At 40.9% G+C, this 14974-nt stretch overlaps 1 protein-coding gene across 1 annotated transcript in view; it reads right to left on the minus strand.

Moving 5' to 3' along the window:
* The window catches only part of Adk (adenosine kinase), a 432164-nt gene extending 417222 nt beyond the window's left edge, over nt 1-14942 (minus strand). Inside the window, exon 1 of the mRNA XM_055605919.1 lies at nt 14848-14942. Coding sequence (XP_055461894.1) covers nt 14848-14909 — 62 coding nt within the window. The 5' untranslated portion in view covers nt 14910-14942. The remainder of the gene's footprint in view (nt 1-14847) is intronic.
* Between the last annotated feature and the right edge of the window lie 32 nt (nt 14943-14974).

A 14974-nucleotide genomic window follows, 5' to 3' on the forward strand; every position in this document is an offset into this window, starting at 1 on the left:
ATGTATGATTATAGGCACAAGATTTAGACCCTCTGAACCTGAGCTTTCACATTTTTTATCCTGTATTTTAAAGATTTTTATTTTTATGTCTTATGTGTGTACCTGCACAAGGATGGCCACGTGTGCATCCACCATGTATCTACAGGTGCCCGTGGAGGCTGGAAGCACCTGACACATGTGCTGGCAGCCAAACAAGTGTCCTCAGAAAGAACAGCAAACACTCTCAGCTGCCGAGCCGTCTCTCCAACCTTCATCGTACATGATTTTAATAACTAATAATACTAAAGATAACACTCAAATTGTTAGAATCAAGGAAAAGCACAAAATCTCTAACACACACTTAAACTCATCAAAGATTATTCTTACATTTTAACTAGAAAGCATTAGCAAAATTGATTTTCCCAAGTTATTAATTACAAAATACAAGCTGCTCAAAATTCAAACTCAATGAGTTAAGCCACTGGTAAGACATACCGTTAAGTATATCCTACAGGAGAACATTTATTCTCGGGTAAAAAACATTGCAGAGCTGATGAGCTGTCTCAGCAGGTAACGGCATGGGCTAAGCATGATAACTGGAGTCCAATCCCCAGGACCCAGAAGGTAGCAGAACCGACCCCATCAAGTCCTCTGACTTCAGCAAACATGAAATGTGGCCCAGAGGCGTACACATGTTTAAATAAATGTAATAACTCAAAAACATTAAGTAAAATAATCCAAAGTTCATGTGCAAAAGAAAACTGGAAAGTCAAAAGTTTAAACCTGATAACAAAACACACTCATAGTATTTCTTTAAAGAGCATGGGTACCTACACTTCAAGGACTTTCAGTTTGTAGCTTTGTAGTATAACAGAAACACAAAGAAGGATGAGCCAGACACCCTGAGTATGAAATGAGGCCCAGCTTCTGATTTATTTCCTCAGCTCAGGGCAGCTTGGTTGCTCATGTCAGAAGGATCAGTAAGAAAATTTAAGTGGAAACTAATTATAATTTTCTTTAAACATGTTATTTTCATCTAAAACAAAATCCAAAGAAAACTAATCCTTCATTTGTTTTAGAGTAGTATATTACATTGGGAAGTTAAAAGATAAGGGATCAAATCTCATCTCTGGTATTTAATATCTATTAAGGGAGTAAGCTAGCTGTGTTTCCCTAGAAAACAAATTAACCTCTCTGGACTTCAATTCTCACAACAGAGTGAAACAAATATACAAATAGTAGACTCTAGCTTTGTAAATATCTCACCAAGCACTAACAATCTAGAGTATAAAACATGTCTAATGAGTTTAAAAAAAAAAAAAAACTATATGCAACTCTGAATCACCATTTCCAAACTTATCTGGCTCATCCTGAGGTCTGTGACTGCTTTCATAACCAAAGCCAAAATTTGCGGGAAGTATCAGCTCGAGGAGGGAACACATTCCACTCGCCCTAGGAATTTGCACTCAGTCCTACCCTTCTCCCACTCCCATTCCCACCATCCTTTCCCAGCAGTCCTTGGGGAGTAAGGCTGAGAGAATCTGTATTAATCTCATTTACAGAAGCAGTATCATGCCCAAAAGGAGGCGCGTTAACTTCTTCCCAGCACTTGGGAGGCAGTGTTAGAGGGATCCCTGTGAACTCAGGGCCAGCCTGCTCTACTAAAAAGTTACAGGCAAGCCAGAAAAGCGCAATAAGGACTTTTTTTTTTTTTTGGGGGGGGGGGGTCAACACAGGGTTTCTCTGTGTAGCCTTTGCAGTCCTGAACTTGCTTTGTAGACTAGGCTGGCCTCAAACTCACAGCGATTCTCCTGCCTCTGCCTCCCAGAATACTGGGATTACAGACATACAACACCATGCCCAGTTCAGTAAGGACTTTTGTCTCAAGGAGAAAAAAAAAAAAAAAGAGTACGACCAACAAGTACACAGTTAAATACCTCTACATCTGACTGATATTTACAGGATACCATCAAGTCTTCTCTAGAATGCAGGCAAGCTTCACAAAGGTTCAGGTGTGTGTACATGCGTTCTCGCCAGTGGAAAAACACATTCTTGTTCACTTAGTATAAACACGGAGGAATACTGAAGCATAGATCCCTGCATGTAAGCACAGAAATCTATTTCTCTACAAAGAATCCTTCAGCTAGGGTGATGATATGCGCCTGACATCCAGCAATTGGGAGGCTGAGAAAGAAGTATCCTTGCAAATTTAAAGCCAACCTGGGCCACATTGGAAGTTCAAGACTACTCTAGGCTACATGGACTCTGTTTCAAAAAAACAAAAACAGGGGGAGCCTAATGAATCCCAGAACCCATACATTACAGAGAACTGATTCTCCGTACATGTGCTATGGCATACAAGTGTCCCTATGTACTCTCTCTCTGTCTCTGTGTGTAAAAATTAATTAGAAAGAGAAAGGAAATCCTTAGAATATTCAAATGTAAGGATTAACTCATCCAAAGTTCACCTTATCATATGGAAAACCTACACCCCTATTTGCCCCCCCCAAAAGACAAATCTTTTTCTTTTTTTTCTTTTTTTTTTTTGCGTGTTATTTAAAATACTATTTGTTTCTAAACATTTAGTACTTACCATATTTAATAATAAAATGTGCTTTATGATATCAGCTCAAATCTAAACTGTTCAATTATATAGATTAGGTAAGGGTTTATTTAGTAAAACAGACAAATCCACACGGAAATTGTTAATAGGCCTTCATAGCCTATCCCGCACAAAAAATGCACTAACCAGTTCATTGAGAGTGTACGAGAACAGAGACTTAGTCACAAGTAGACGTCTGCATTACCTTTATGACGTAACAGCTAAACTTCAACCAAACTAAGAACTAAAATTGGTAAGATCTCAGTTGTATTGAGGAAAAACCATCTTTAAATGTGTTTTTAAAAGGTCTTAAAACTTCTTCAATCACGGCTGTAAGCCAAGAATGTGTTCAAATCTCTAATGGGGTTAAACTTCAAAGACAGCACATGAGGACTGTTTATTTGTCAAGAGATAATTTTCTTGTATTTCAATTAGATGGTTGTTTAGACCAGCTCTGGGTTTCAGGGAATGAAATGTTTATTTTGCTGTATATATCAAACTGAAAGAAATTTGAGAAAACTTTAGACATCTGTATTAATCCTTTTGAAATACTCTGTTTTCAAGTGACCCCCTTTTGGGTGAGTTATTAGATTCAAGCTTTTTTTTAATTAAAATATAGTTATAAACTTCTTTAAAAGACCAAATGTGGCATTACCCACTGGTTGCACAGTACACTACATTACACAACACTCTGGGAATCTAGGACTGTGTCACTGACCTTCTCTGCTTTGGGACTCTATAGTTACACCACAAAAACAGCCTCAGTAACTAACCCAGGGTAAAAATAATCTATGTAAAGTCAATCTTTCAGAAAATCCATTCTCTACCAAACAAGCAATTCTAGTGTGTGTGTGTGTGTGTGTGTGTGTGTGTGTGTGTGTGTGTATTAAAAAAAAAAACACTAACCATTGGGTTTTAATGAAGTTATGTCCATATAGAGGAAGGTGTGTTTGAAAGAATTTTCCCTATGGACAAATGCAAGAAAGAAGCACCATAGTAAAAAACTCATTAGGATCAAAACAAATCTGAAATTCAATCTAGAAACAACTTTCTTAGCTATACTCCCTTCTACTATCAGATTATTTTATACACCAGGTCATTCCATATAGCAAATAAGGTAAAAGGTTACGGAACAATTAAGTATCTTAAGGTCCTATCTACTGTCAAATAGGTTAGAATTTGAAACTAATACAAAAGTACATTCTACAACACTAAATGTTACAAACAAAATCTTAGATACTTTGTTTATTAGTTCTCAGTATGTAGCCCTCGGCCTAGTTCACCCTGAGCTCAGTACTTAGAACCAACATAACAAAACTAACCAGTTCCTGACATCTACATATAAACACACTGGTGGGAGGGGGAGGGGGAAAGAGTAGACAGGGAGAGAATTAACATTTTAAGAATTCATAATTTGCCTGGTGGTGGTGGTACATACTTCTAATCCCAGCGCTAGGGAGGCAGAGGCAGGTGGATCTTTGTGAATTTGAGGCCAGCCTGGTCTACAGAGTGAGCTCCAGGACAGTCAGGGTTTCTACACTGAGAAACCCTGTCTCAAAAAAAAAAAAAAAAAAAAAAAAAAAGCAAAAAACAAAACAAAAAAAAAAAAAAAAAACACCCATCACTAGTTAAATTTCAGTGAAGGGAGCAGTTAGGAGGACTACGCTGCTCAAGCAGTTTGCTGACTTCACGCAGCAATGGTGAAATAAAGCACAGACACTGACACAGCAATAAAGTACAAAGTATAAACAGCACAGGAGCCTTGTGCAAGCTGAGTAGAAAAGTTATAAACATGACTGGACCTTGAAAAACAAGGCTTTTTTGTTGAATTGACTGATTTGTAGGGCTATCAGAAATATTTTCTATATAAAGCTTTTCTCTAGCTAGAAGGATGACACACCTCACTCTATTCTCCACAGGGTCCTAAAAATGGTGACTGTACTGTCGCACTGAAGACTAACCCTGCTTCCCCCACATGTGTGAGCACCACCTTCACTGGCTCCCCACATACACCAGCACCACTAACTCCCACACGCTCCCACATGGTGTGTGGGAGGAAGTAAGAATGTATCCAAGGCTGACCAAATAGTTACAACTGTTCTGTCTTCTTGATAAAGTGTTGTCTTTATTAATATGTAGTGTCCCCCTTCATCTCTCTAATTAGCTTGGCTTAAAGTTCACTTTATTGACTATAAGGGCATCTTTGCTTATTTACAGCTTCCATTTGCTTGGAAGTTTTTTCCATCCTTCAATATTTAGTTTTTTTATATCTTTGCTAACTTTTTTCCCCTTGAAAACAACATATACTTGGTTCCTGCTTTTTAATCCAGTCCATTAAGTCTACATCTTTTTAATGGTAAATTGAGGCCATTTCCATTACATTTAAAATTATTACAGGAAGAGTTTTTGCTATTTCCTATAAAATTTTTAGTGGTATTCTGTTCTGCTAATTATTGGTATTTCTTTTCTTTCCTCCCACACTATTTTTGAGTTTTTGCCAGATCTAATTTCCTTTCGTGGAGTGTACACTTCCATGTACTAAGGTGAAGGAGGCCATCTTGCCAACCCATGAATCAAATTTTAAAGAGACCATCCTTTGGTGCAAAGTAAGTTCAAGGTTAACCCTGGCTACAACAAACAAAATAGCAACTGACAGAAATTCAAATACTCCACAGCTGACTATTTAAATATTTAATAAGGTTCTGCCCTCCACTTCTTAAGTCCTGGAGACCAGGTATGTTTTAGAATTCAGAATGCTACAGATTTTAGGAAGGCTGACATAATGCGTGCCTAAAAATATTTTATAAAATGGCCTAGAGGGATGCATGCAGTGTGCCATTTAACAGACACTTTTGACAAGTGTAAAACAAAATGAACATCTTTGCCTCAGAGAGCTACTACAGAGAGCTTTATATTAGTTTGTTTCACTGCTAAAATCATCATTTCTAATGCACCTAAAGTGCCAGGCACTTTAATGTCAACTTAACACAAACTGAAGTGAGCAGAAAGGAGCCTCACTTAAGAAAATGCTTCTATCACTTAAGAAAATGCTTCTATAAATCAAGCTGTAGGCAAGCCTGTAGGGCATTTTCTTAATTAGTGACTGTTGGGGGAGGGTCCAGCCCATTGTGGGTGGTGCCAGCCTTGGCTGGTAGTCCAGGGTTCTACAAGAAAGAAGGCTGAACAAGCCATGATGAGCAAGCCAGTAAGCCACGGCCTCTGCATCAGGCCCAGTCTCCAGTTTCTGCCAGTCAAGTTCATGCCCTGACTTCTTCAGTGATGAACAGTGATGTGGAAGCATAATCCAAATAAACCCTGTCCTTCCCATGATGTTTCATTACAGTAACAGTAAGTTTCCAGAGACTTGGGATTTCAGAAATATGGATCAAGAGATTGCAGCCTACAATAAAGTCACAACAATCATTTTACTGTTTCCAATATATTTATTTGGTGTCTCAAGTACAGTACACTAAACTGTAATGCTAATATTTAGCCAAATATGTACCTAGTGAACATCACATTCTCCAGCTTAGCCTCGAGTCCTAATAAACTGGTCTGATGGCTTATCTTGGCTCAACTTGACTACATCTGGAATCAACTAAAACCCAAGCAACTGGGCAGCCTGTGAAGGATTTTCCTGATAGGATCATTTGAAATGTGAAGGCCTATGAGAAAGCCTTATCTTCTCCAGGCAGGCTGTGTAAACAAACATGGAAGGAAGTTGTGCCTTTTCTGTTTGTTTGTGTATTTGTTTGAGTCTGGGTTTCTCTGTGTAGGCCTGGCTGTCCTGAAACTCACTCTGTAGACCAGACTGGCCTCGAACTCAGAGATCCGCCTGCTCCTGCCTCCAAAGTGCTGGGAACAATGGCATACAGCACCACCCAGCTGTTGGCTTTGCTTCCTGCCTGCTTGCCCTCACTCATTCTTGTTGGCAAGTTGTCTTGTTCCAGAGCCAATCCTACATGAGTGTTAAAATTGACTTTCTGAGGATTGTGACAGGGACCGACGACTGTCCAGGACTTCTCTGGGACACCACCAGTTTGGGACTGATGAGACATCACTGAGCCTTGTGGACTAAACAACTACAAGATCTTTGGCCTTTCCTTCAGCAGAGATCCACTGCTGGACTGCTTGACCTTTACTTACATTATATATATTCCATTCTATCATTTCTGTTCTTTTAGAGACATTAACACACATGCATATACACATACAGCAAAAGCAAAAATCATAAAAAACCGCAATCCAATAACAATCCTTGGGTTTAAGTGTAACTGTTATCACCATTTTAGAGGGGCTCATCATGTTGTCAGGCTAGCCCTCAATCCCTGTGTTCAAGTGCTCCTTATGTCTAAGCCTTCAGGTGAGTAGGACTCCAGCGTCACACCACTACCCATGGATTACAAGTCATTGCCAGATGCTCACTTCTTATAATTGCAAGTAAACGTATCTATATTCTTAGGTTTTTGGTTTGGGGTTTTTGTTTGTTTGTTTGGTTGGTTGATTTGGTTTTTGTCCTCACCATACTACCAATATGAATATTCGTTCAACCAGAGGAATTTGGCTTTTCTTATAAAGTTTCCCATTCATATCACTTTTTTTTTTTTTTGGACTTCAAATACATATAAGTTGGGTCCATTATTCCTATCCTAATATTTCTTTTTTTATTTCATTTTTCATTATTTAATCTTGTTTAAGGTGGTATCTCATTTAGCCCAGGATGGTCCACAGAGCTGAGGATAACCTTGACTTCTTTTTGTTTGGTTACTCTTTGTTGTGTTGTTGTTTTTTAAGACAGGGTCTCACTAAGTAGCCCTGGCTGGGCAGTTTACTATGTAAACCAGGCTGGTCTCAAACTCACAGAGATCCACCTGCCTAGTCTGGCTCCCCCCCTGGGCTTAGGCCATCACATCCAGTATCAAATCATAATACTAACACTCTCAAGTCTCCCTCCTCTCCTATTTGTCTTTTTTTCAAGCTGGAAAATAAACATGGAGCCATGCACAGGTCCTTATTACTGAGCTATACCACCACTCCAATCCCTTTCCTTTCAAAACCATCTGGTCTATTTTTCATGTGTAGGTTTAATTCTAAGAACTACATTTCTAAGTCCATCTATTTAAGGTTTACATATTTCTTATTTATAACCTCTTGTTTGCTTTTTGATGACCACTTATGTCACTATTTATCTTTAAAATAGTTGTCTTGAAAGCACTCTAATGTTTCCATTAGATTTTAAATGGATTCATCTCCTGGTAGCTGTACCTATTCTCTAAGGATCTTCCTTCTTTACACAACCTCAGACTTTCTCCTTCTTCTCCCAGTAGTTTCTGAGACAGGTCAGCATACAGAGCCCATGACGTCCAAGCCCAGTGCTCTTGTACTAGGTGACAGTTCCTGATGCAGAGCCATCTGGCAGTGGGGCCACTTCTGTCTTTGCTTCAGGTCCACAGCTTTTTAAAGCAACAGCAGGGAGCAGATGAGTTCAGCCTTCTCTCAGACAACCACAGCCCAGGTCCTTGTTTCACCCAGGTTATCTGGCTCTAGATCCTCTGCCGAGATATTTCCAGCAGTTCCTGAACCCATGGTATAATTCTATATTTCATCCCTAACCTAATTCATTGGAGATGTGTACCTTTAATTTTAGGGAGCCTGTTTTTTAAAGGTTCCACAGTATAGATACCTCTGACTAAACTCACTAAATTGCCGAGCTGGCCCAGAAGTTTATAATCCTCCTGCCTCAGACTCTCTTGTGCTGTTATGACATGTATATACCACCAAGCCACCTCTTGCTAAGTGTTTATTTCTTTTCCTTTTAAAATTTACTGGTGGAGAATTTAGTGCTGAGTAGGGTATCATAAAATAAGCAAAACTATGATAATAGCAGCTATTCAACATCTATTGTTTTAGGTTTATTCAACATTTACTATGTTTTATATTTATTTGTTTAATAGCTAACAATCTTATGAGGTAGATACTCTTACTAAGTAGAAAACAGATACACAAAGCAAGTAAACAAATCTTCCCAAGATAATCAGCTATTAGGAGCAGGAATCACAACATATGTCTTGATTCCAGACACCACAACCTTATCCATGCCTTTCACCTTGACTAGAAAGCTCTTTATAACTCTATCTCCTTTGCCTCCCACCCCAATTGTGAGCATTTTGCACAGAAATAGGATTTTCCTGAAGAAGGAAAAAGGAGCAATGTTCCAGGATGGCAGGGAGCTCAGCAGCTCAGTGTTCTACAGCCTAGTTGGTAGTTGGGAGAGGGGAGGGGAGGTGGAGGAAAGATGCACGTACAAACCTTGGAATCTCATCCTGAGATGGACAAGAGTACTGTGCGCCCCCCCCCCCACGTCCCAGGCCTGCATGTCCAGGCACACAGTAGCACTGTGCCCCCACCTTTACCTCCCCACCTCCCAGGCCAATCCCAGCCACACACAGAAAGTCACAAAGTCCCAGGTAGCCAGGTTAAACTTCCTCTCCCCTTGTAAGGTTATTATAGCAACAACAGGAATTCCTCCTTATACAAATGGGCATCCCCAGGATGCTGGCCCTGGCCAATGGTGTACACTCACCCAAAAAGCCCCTACCCACCCCCTAAAGGTTTAAGTAAGCTTTGTTCTCCCCATTAAATGAGCTGTCTCACTGAAGCTTGCCTCCTGAGTCTGTTCTCTTATTGTGCTCACCACTGCCTGAGGTCTCTTTCACCTCCTGCCCTTCTACCACCCTTCCCACTCAGAATCCAGTGATTCTGGGTGATTGCTCTTTAATGGGCAAGTAAGCAGACTCAGGCGGTCTTACATCTAAAGTCAAAAACAGCCTTTAATGCAGTCTTTCCCTAGAGCCCTTTCCAAGTTCCTTGAGCTCAAGCACCTCCGGGCCTGTCCCTGGATATCCAGCACTAGTTGCACAATCACTTTGTCGCTTTCTCCTTCCCTCCTTCCCTCACCCCCACATTTACTGCACCCTAGTACATAAAGCCCAGATAAGGACCTTATGAAAACTGTCTTTGGAAGAATTTGTTTTCTATTCCTTCATGGCCTAAAGCCTTAAAGGATTGAGCTGTAAATAAAGGTGAAAAGCTTATCATAGCTAGAACTGCCAAAGTTGATTTTAGGCTACATTAATGAAGGCATAGAGTTTGGTAGGGTTTAGAAGGATGAAGGGTCTCTATCAGTTCTACTCTGTGCAACAACAGACTTTAATTGAAGAGTTATAATGACCAGACATTGTACAACACACCAGAGACTTTTTCGGTCTGAATATATTTTCTTCATTTAATCATCTCTGTGAACCACTGTGGGAACCATAAACTCATTGTATTAAAATGATCTTACAGAGATTTTTCCTAAGGGGGAAATGTGTTTTATAAATCATCACCTGTGACTTGTGTTTAGGTTTATGACATAGGATGTATGGTGATGTAGGGGACTGAGGAAAAGAAAGTTAGAGGTGTGTGAGTGAAATGCTTAGGAATGAGTAATTGGAAAAAGCTGTGTTTGCTGAATAGAAAATTGTGTTTCTTTTTAACTAACAGTAAAAGATGTGACTCTTGATCTTTTTTTGAGCACGCATGCATGCACATACATGCGTGCATGTGTGTCTGGTGTATACACGAGTGCATGGCCACTGGTGTACATGTTTGCATACATGTAGAGGCCAGAAGACAACATTAGGTGTTATCCTTGGGAATGTAGTCCATCTTGTTTGATACAAGGTCTTTCATTGGCCTAAGGGTTCTGTGTCTTCATCTTCCAAGTGCTGCAAGAAGTATACCATACCACATTTGGCATTTTCACATGTGTCCTGGAAATCAAACTAAGATCCTCCTGCTTGCAGGGTAAGTGCTTTACAAAATGACCCATCCTTCCCCATACCCTTTGAACAATGCTTAATCATTAATGTCCAAAGGAATCATGATAATTGGCTTTTAGGAGTCAATCTTTCCTAATACCAAGTTCATAGGTAGCAAGTATTTGCTCTAATGATTAAGAGGAGTTTGTGTCTAAAGTAGATAAGGCAGACCTTGAAACTGTAGAAACTACTTGGAAAGCTAAGAAAAGAAATCTAAGCCAAGATAAAAATCTAAACTTCAGAGAAAAGGAGATCAGTACTGCTACTAAGTGATGCAGGAAGCATGGAAGAAAGCCAAGAGTTAGGACAAGAAATGAATTTGCTTGCATATATGCGACTGCAAAGATCAGCAAGTCAAACCAGGCACGGTGGCACAAGCCTATAATCCTAGCATTCTTCCAGGCAGAGGCAGGTGGATCTCTGTTTGAGGCCAGCCTGGTCTACAAAGTAAATTCAGGACAGCCAAGGCTATACAAAGAAACCTGCCTCAAAAAACAAAAACAACAAAAAGGTCAGCAAGTCACTTGGAGATACTCAACAGTTAAAACTAGCTTCCAAAGACCATGTCAATCCCAGTACTGGTGAGGTGAAACCAGTAAGACCAGATGTTAGAGGCTATCCTTGCTTCTCAATCAAGTTCAAGGCCAGCCTGAACTATATGAGTTTGTGAGACCTGTGAATACACAGAGATATCACATATGAAAATGCCCAATGAAGTCTAGACCCCTCTGACCTTCTACTCCAGTCTGGCCAATTCATCTTATCTTTAGTCTTCAAGAGAGGACTTCAGAATAATTATCCTATATAAAGAAAGGTTCCTTACAACATACCTGGTTAACTTCTACTCATCTTACCAATGCTCAGGTTTCTTTTTCCCAAATTCTACTTAGTTCACAGGAGGAGAGTGGCACCTGAATCATACCTTTTTCTTTCTCTCCATAGCCAGTTTTTAGCACCATGCCTAAAATAGCACATACTTGAAAGACAGACAGAAAGAGACTTGGCATGTATTCAACACTACTTGGAAGGTGCTGTGTCTTCTTAGAGGTGACCACTGAAGCAATGCGCTTGGATAAGATTTCCAAAGGAGAGAAGAGAAAATTAGCCCTTCTATAAATGTCTGCTACTCAGTTTCTTTCTCCTCAAACTCACCTGAAAACATGTTGCAATCTGATTCTTTGAAATCTTAGTAACTGTCAGGCCCTGAAAAGCAACCAGCCTAAAAAAAATTAAGAATAAGAAAAGAGGGTTCTCTTGTAAGATGGGCTCCCCAAAGCAGTTTCTCACTCTCAACAATACTGACAATTTTGGCCTGGCAATCTCTACCCTTAAAGGATGTCTTCCATACAGTTCAGATGTCTAGAAGCATCATTTAATACATTGATGGGAACACCGTAACGGGGGACAAAACAAGGAAATCTCTGCTAAAGGTTTCAGATGTTGTGGTTTACAAAGGGTCTCACTCTATAGAGCCCTAGTCAATGTGAGACCTACAGAGATGTGCCTGCCTCTGCCTCCAGACTGCTGGGATTAAAGGCATGGGCCACCATACTAGCTTTTTACTTGTTTTAAATTACATTTATTTGTTTGTTTATTATGTATGCACATGCATGAGTGCATACCAAATGGGTTGTCTTAGTGAGGCTTTTATTGCTGTGAAGAGACACCATGACCATGGCCACTCTTATAAAGGAAAACATTTCATTGATGCTGGGAGGATAGCAGCGTGCAGGCAGACATGGTGCTGGAGAAGGAGCTGAGAGTTCTACATCTTGATCCACAGGCAGCGGACTAGGCCTAGCTAGAGCATATATGAAGGAGCTGAGAGTTCTACATCTTGATCCACAGGCAGCAGACTAGGCCTAGCTAGGGCGTATATGAACCTCAAAGGTGGCCCCCACTGTGACACACTTCCTCCAACAAAGTCACACCTACTCCAGTCAGGCCACACCTCCTAACAGTGCCCCTCCCTGCAGCCCATTCAATGAGTCTATGGGGGCCATTCCTATTCCCACAACCACAAGGGCCCTGGATCTGGATTAGCATGGGTCATTAGGCTTGGCAGCAAGCACTTTCACCCTCTGAGGCTTCTTAGCAGCTCTCTAGCAGCACCTGTGAGCTTTACTACCCACCGCGACTCCACCAAAATTATCGCTAGGCTTTGCCAAATGTTTCTTCTAAGATAAAATTCCCCTCTAGTTAAAAACCATTTCCTAGGCTGGAAGGATGGCTCAATGGTTAAGAGCATATACTGCTCTTGCAGAGGAGCCCAGTTTGGGTCCCAGCACCCACATCAGATGGCTCACAACTATCTTTAACTCCACCTCCAGGGCATCCAAAGCCCTCTTCTGGCCTACACCTACAAGTGACACACATTCACACAAACATACACATATAAACATAAATAAAAACTATTTCCCTAAAGCTAACTGAACTCACAAATTCCTAAATTCTTTCCCTGACATCTATACATGTATTCCATTAATTTATTTGTTCCCCACTGACTGAGTCTATACATTAAATTGTGCTTACAAATTTATAAGCAATTTGCTTTAACAGTTAAACAAAATGGGTAGAAATCTCTTAACTGCCAGGCAAATCACAGAGTAATTTAGTCTAAATGCATTACCATACAGCAATCGTGAAAGGTAAACTAATACAGTATAATAAAATTAGGAACAGTCAATTCCAAAAGCCCCACATAAAAATAAAGAGCTCTGTTCCATAGTCAAAATACCTAATCTTTTAACTTCCCTTCTGCAGAAGGCACTAGGTTAGCATTGTGTAAAGAGAATTTTATTCATCTAAATTATTTACAAGTTTTAAACAAACACACATGTCAGATATGTGCCTGTTTCCTTTGGTAAAATTGAGATAATTATAGAAATGGTCTTATTAGGTTGTTACAGAATTGAGGTAAAGTATGTAGAATGCAGAAAGGTGCCTGGCATATACATATTAAGTGTTAAACATTACCATGGGTCATTTGTAAACACATAAGAAAACAGAAGCATGTCTTGGATGTTGTGTAAACACACTAGAACCAAATAATAAACTTGAATCCTGATGTCCTGGGTTCATATTTCCCTTCCTTAAATGTTTTATTTGAGCTTCAATAATCTCACTTGTAAAATATGAATAATCCCTGTCTTTCTTTATATTATTACTTTATATGGTAAACAATATTAAAATGGATCATGATTATATATAAAGTATTGTTTTAATTAAAAGAAAATCTATGGAGACAATTCTGTTTATTTAGTGAGAGCGGGGCCACATGTGAAGGTCAGAGGACAACAGAATAGGTTCTCTCAGTCCACTATGTAGGTCCTGAGGTCTGAACTTGGCATCATCCGACTTGGCAGCAAATGCCTTTATCTGCTGAGCCATCCTGCTGGCCCAGATAATCTAAAATTTAAAATAAAATATCCTCGGGGTTTTATTTTTTTAATGATTTCCGTTTGTGGTATTAGACATGCACAATAACCCTCTAATAATAGGCGTACATTAAAGCCACTGGAAGGGATTTGGCCATAACCTATTCCACCAAGAACATGGTAGAGGGCCCCTAACTAACCTTTTCTTTTCGGTTGTGGATAAATCATCCTTTTGAACATGGAGAAGATATGTTGAAATAAATGGGACTTGTAGAATCAGTAATAGCCCCAAAGTTTTAAATCAGTTTGATGTGTCTATTTTTAGATAGAAAAATCACTGCCTTCCAATGAGCCACTTCAAAGTCATCAAACATTGCGCGCGCTGGACTTTACTTATTAGGAAGAAATGCCTTTTTAACAAATGGCTTTTTATAAGTGAAAGTTGCAACATCAATTACATGCGTGTCAGGTGTTGAGAGAGAGCGCTCTCCGCTCCTGCCAAATACGCAGAGAAAAACACTTTCCTAACTATTTAGCTAAAAGCTACCTCGCCAGCAAAGCCTCTGAGGTAGTTTCGGGTCCCCGGTATGGGTCTCCACAGGATTTCAGAGGCGTGCTGAGAAAGGTGAAGCCGCTCTTCCGCAACGCCTTCCGACAAATCCCAAGAATCCTCTTTCGCCAGGGTCCCGCAGGCGCCGGCTCCTTCCCGCTACCCCCGGGAAGGGCTGCAGCTCCAGACAGGTCCTTTGGGGTCGCGCTAGCGCAGCCCGCGCGGCCTCGCACGTGGCACCGGAGGAAGGCTCGGCCCCCGGGGCAACTGCTCTGATTGGTCACTGGCTGCCAGGCCGGGAACGCACCTGAGCCGAGTCCGAGCTAGGAGAGCGCTGAAGCAAAGAGCAGCCACGCGGGCAGCTCTCCGACTGCGGTCCCGCACGGCGGCCCTCCAGCGCGGACACCAGCCCGCCGCGCCAGCCCGCGCGGGCCTCCGTGTGCCGCCCCCCTCGTCCCCCTGTAGAGTAGCTCTCACCTCAGCGCTCGTGGCGCTTCCACCTTCAGCTTTTTGGGCTTCGGCTCCTCAGCAGCTGCCATCTTCGCTCTCTCACCCCCAGTTTGGCCCTACCGCGCGTCCCGCCCCTCCGCCCGGTGACTCCGCC

This window comes from Psammomys obesus, unplaced genomic scaffold, assembly GCF_907164565.1.
Source record: "Psammomys obesus unplaced genomic scaffold, mPsaObe1.curated_primary_1811, whole genome shotgun sequence".
NCBI classification, from domain to species: Eukaryota; Metazoa; Chordata; class Mammalia; order Rodentia; family Muridae; genus Psammomys; species Psammomys obesus.